This window comes from Cannabis sativa, chromosome X (genome assembly GCF_029168945.1).
Source record: "Cannabis sativa cultivar Pink pepper isolate KNU-18-1 chromosome X, ASM2916894v1, whole genome shotgun sequence".
Classification (NCBI taxonomy): Eukaryota; Viridiplantae; Streptophyta; class Magnoliopsida; order Rosales; family Cannabaceae; genus Cannabis; species Cannabis sativa.
This window is the reverse complement of record NC_083610.1, coordinates 48,455,044-48,459,197: the sequence shown is the minus strand read 5'-3', so window position 1 is coordinate 48,459,197 and position 4,154 is coordinate 48,455,044. Positions and strand designations below refer to the sequence as shown.

General features: G+C 29.4%; 1 protein-coding gene across 1 annotated transcript; it reads left to right on the top strand.

Moving 5' to 3' along the window:
- Window positions 1-2,103: 2,103 nt before the first annotated feature.
- Window positions 2,104-3,186, top strand: LOC115725045 (protein MIZU-KUSSEI 1). The gene has a single exon (XM_030654460.2). The coding sequence runs from the start codon at window positions 2,160-2,162 to the stop codon at window positions 2,931-2,933; it is 774 nt and encodes a 257-aa protein (XP_030510320.1). The 5' UTR covers window positions 2,104-2,159; the 3' UTR covers window positions 2,934-3,186.
- Window positions 3,187-4,154: the final 968 nt, after the last annotated feature.

The window sequence follows — 4,154 nt, the reverse complement described above, 5'->3', positions numbered from 1 at the left end:
TCATTCCTTGGATGTTCCTAAGTACAAATTTTATCCTCAAGTTATTCACAGTTTTTTGTTAAGGGAGGTACATCAGGACAATCCCAAGAAATTTTGGGCAAAAGATTCTAGCTGTTGCATTAGGTTTAGCATTGAGAAGTTTTATTTGATTACTAGTTTGGATTGCAATAAAATGAGCTTTGGCCAAGAATCAAACCAGATTATTGATATATGCTTTTTTTGTGACACTGAAAAATTGACCATAAAACTATTGAGAATGCATTCTTAGGCAAGAGGTGGGGCAATGATGATTTGTCGGTTTTAAAGATGATTGGTTGTTATTTTATTCATTGTTTTCCATTAAGTAACACCATTGAGAAAGAAATACACAGGTTTGAAAATAGATATTATTAATAGTGGTCATTGGAATGAGTCTTATTGGGATAGGGAACCGTTTGAGTAGACAACTAAGAATATGTAATTACTTAACAAAAGTACACAGGTTTGTAATTTGGTTCGAAGAATTGGTTTCCACCTGCCAATTAAGCCACAATTGGACCAATTTTCATATGTATAATTACTACTTATTAACTATTTTACTAAACAAGACATTATGAATTTATATTTAATTACTATCTCATATGAAAACAGTACTTTATATATATATATTCTAAAATATTGTGTAATTAATAGACACTACAAAAAAATTATACTTTTAGTCACAATAAAATTTGTGACTAAAAGTAAAAAAAGTTGTGACTAATTATAATATAAATTGTTATTTTTATGTTATGACTAAAAGGTCTATGACTAAAAGTATTTGTTACAAAAATTATAATTTGTTGTGACTAAATGTATTTTTAGTCACAATAATTATTGTGACTAAAACTAATTTAATAACAACTTATATCTATGTTTTAGTCACAAGTAATTTTTAATTATGACCAAAAGTCATATTTAGTCGCAAAAAATTTATATTGTGATTAAAAAATTATCACTCAATATAACTGTTTTTTGTAGTGAGACAATAACTTTTAAACACCCTAAGTAATCAATTATATATAGTAGTGTAGTGCATGAGATTTACATATTGCAGATTGATAGCTAGTATATTAATTAACAATAGTTATAGTGTTTTTTGTAGTGTAGTCAATAATTAATTAACAAAGAACAACTGTAGCGTATATTAAAGATCGACTACATGCATCGATCGGGTGATAAATGTAAATTTAAAATAATATTTTTTAAAAAAATATATATATTACATATTTACTTAAATCTCAAATCAAGTTATTATATATATTGAAATAAATTTTAGCATCTAAATAATAATATAATGAGATTTTATAATTTTTGTATTTTAATTTTTTTATGTTGAAATTTGAATTAATTATAAATTAAATATGAATAAACATAATATATTAATATAATATATTTTTTTTCAAAAAAAAATTATTGGTAGTTTGTTATGCTAATATTTTGTAGTTTTTTTTTCAAAAGAGTGAATTTATACATATATATAAATAAAAATAAAAAATAAAAGGAATCAGATTCAAAATCAGGTTTATTAAGTAATGAACAGACATCTACACAAATTATGTCTAACAATTATTTGTTTCTATCTTTAATTTTATATAATCTGTTCTGAAATTTAAAGGTAAGCTTAAACACTTTTTAGGCTCCATGTAAGTCTGGTGTGCGTATATGATATAATCACATTAGTCATTACGTATAGAAGCATAGTGTAAGAGTGTTATCAATTATATTATATAGTAGTAGTGATAGTGATTAGTGGGCTGAACTTGAGATTTTCTTTTTTATATAGTATTTTGTTCAAAATGATTCTTAATTAGTCATCATAATTGACCAATAAGTAGGGTAAAGAGTAGTACTAGAGTGAGTGAGTGAGTGAGTGGGTGGGTGGACAATAAGTGTGTGTGTATGTATGTAGATCTATTCTCTATAGTAGTAGTGTTCGATCAAACGAGTGCTTCCAAAACAAGAGGGCTCCACAAGCCCTCGTGGGGATGCACAATTATTATTTCCTTGCCCTACCTAATAAGGCCCCATTCCTTACCTTTCCTCTTTCTTTTTTCCGCCTTATATATACCACCACAGATCTACAATCCAAATTATTCTATAATTCCATTCCTCCAAATATTCTTAATTCAACACCCACCATGAGGATGATAGATTTGGGAAGCCAAACTCTCCAAATCATGGACACTGCAACGAGCGTAGACTGCGCGCGCCAAGTCAGGTTCCCACGCCGCTCCTTGCGCGCCCTTGTCCAGTGCATGGTCCCTGCCTGCTGTGGCTTCCACCAAACAACTTTCGAAGAAGGCTCGTCCTTCATCTCCTCCTCCTCTTCCTCCTCCCCCGGGCCCTCCTCTGACACAACAACCACTAGTACTAGTACTACTGGTAATACTAGTACTAGTGGTCGTGAGCCCACGCGCCTGACTGGAACCTTCTTTGGTTACAAGAAAGGCCGTGTTAGCTTCTGCCTTCAAGAACACAGCCGCAGCAACCCCATGATGCTTCTAGAATTCGCCGTTCCCACGGCGTATCTGGCCAGAGAGATGCAGTACGGACTGCTCAGAATAGCACTCGAGTGCTGCCACCGCAGTAATGATAATAATAATATTAATAACAACATGAATTACAAAAAATGTTCTCTGTTTCGTGTCCCCGTGTGGACCATGTACTGTAATGGGAGAAAGGTCGGGTTCGCCATAGCCAGGCAGCTCAGCCTGTCCGACGTGGCGGTTCTGAACCATATGCAGTCGGTGTCCGTTGGGGCAGGAGTACTTCCCGATGGAGATTTGATGTATATGAGAGCTGGGTTTGAGAGAGTGATCGGATCTCCGGACTCTGAGTCGTTTCATATGATCAACCCAACTGGGACTAGCTCCGCTCAGCAACTCAGTATCTTCTTGCTCAGATCATCATGAGTGATGTTTACGCACACGATGATGTAGATGATGATGATGAGTTCATGATCATCATGATGACAACGTACGTCCTTGTCGGGAAGATTATAGCTGTGTGGTGATCTCATTATATATATTCATAACTATAATAATTACTATATATTTATATATGTATAATGAATCTATTAATGTAGCAACTAGCAACTACCTACTGTTTTAATATGTAGAGTTGTATTATTATACCATGTTATACTCACTTATATTTTCTGTTTGAGCAATTTGCAGCAAAATATTTTTATGTTTTAATTTTTATATACTTAATTTTTTTTAGTGGTAAAACCTCTTTTAAGTTTTTTTTTTTTTTTGCAAATTTAACATGCCAGTAAATATTCGTTAAATATCAACTGGATGACCACTGTATACACATGTGTATATGTAACAATAAAATTTTGAAATCGATACAGTAGTAATTCAGTTGGTATTTAAATGTAATATTTAACTGATACTTTAACTTTATACAAAGAAAAGCAAACTTAAGGGAATTTTGCCAAAAAAAAAAAATAAAGAAGTTAAGTGTATATAAATTACCCGCAAATTCCTCTTTTAATTTTTATTTTAGTTATTTGTAAAATTAGTTGTGTAATTAATTTTTTTTAATATTACGGATATTATTCAATAAATAACATTATTTTTTATTAAAAAAATATTGAATTGAAGTGCTATTTACAAAAAAAAAAAACATAATAATATTTTAAAAAGAATAAAAGAAAATATTATATAAAGCTTTAAATAAATTAAATTAGATATACAATATTACCTATCAAAAGTTTGAATATTATTTAATGATATTTAATATTAGTTAATAGTATTAAAATTTTATAAATTAAAAGAAATCACTTATAAATTTTTTAATTTTTTCTAAATTATGTTTAAAGTTTTAAAAATTTAAAGAAAATTAATAATTTAAAATTTAAGAATATTAAGCATGAACATAATAGTTGTTGTTCTCTATTATTGATGGTAGATATGGATGATTCTTTTAATTTTTGTCGCCTTAGCTGAGAAAATATTGAAATATTTGTATTTTATACTTTTTATTTTTTCTGAATCTGCATATACATTTTCTTGTTGATAATTTCTTTTTGACATTTTAGATAAATTGGTGGTGTTCCTACAAAAGTAATTTTGATTTTTTTTTTAAAAAAAATTATGTTGTAATATGAAATAAGTAATTTGTTTGTA

Coding starts and splice junctions, on each gene's coding strand:
- LOC115725045 (XM_030654460.2), top strand. CDS start 2,160: ATGAGGATGATAGATTTGGGAAGCCAAACTCTCCAAATCATGGACACT.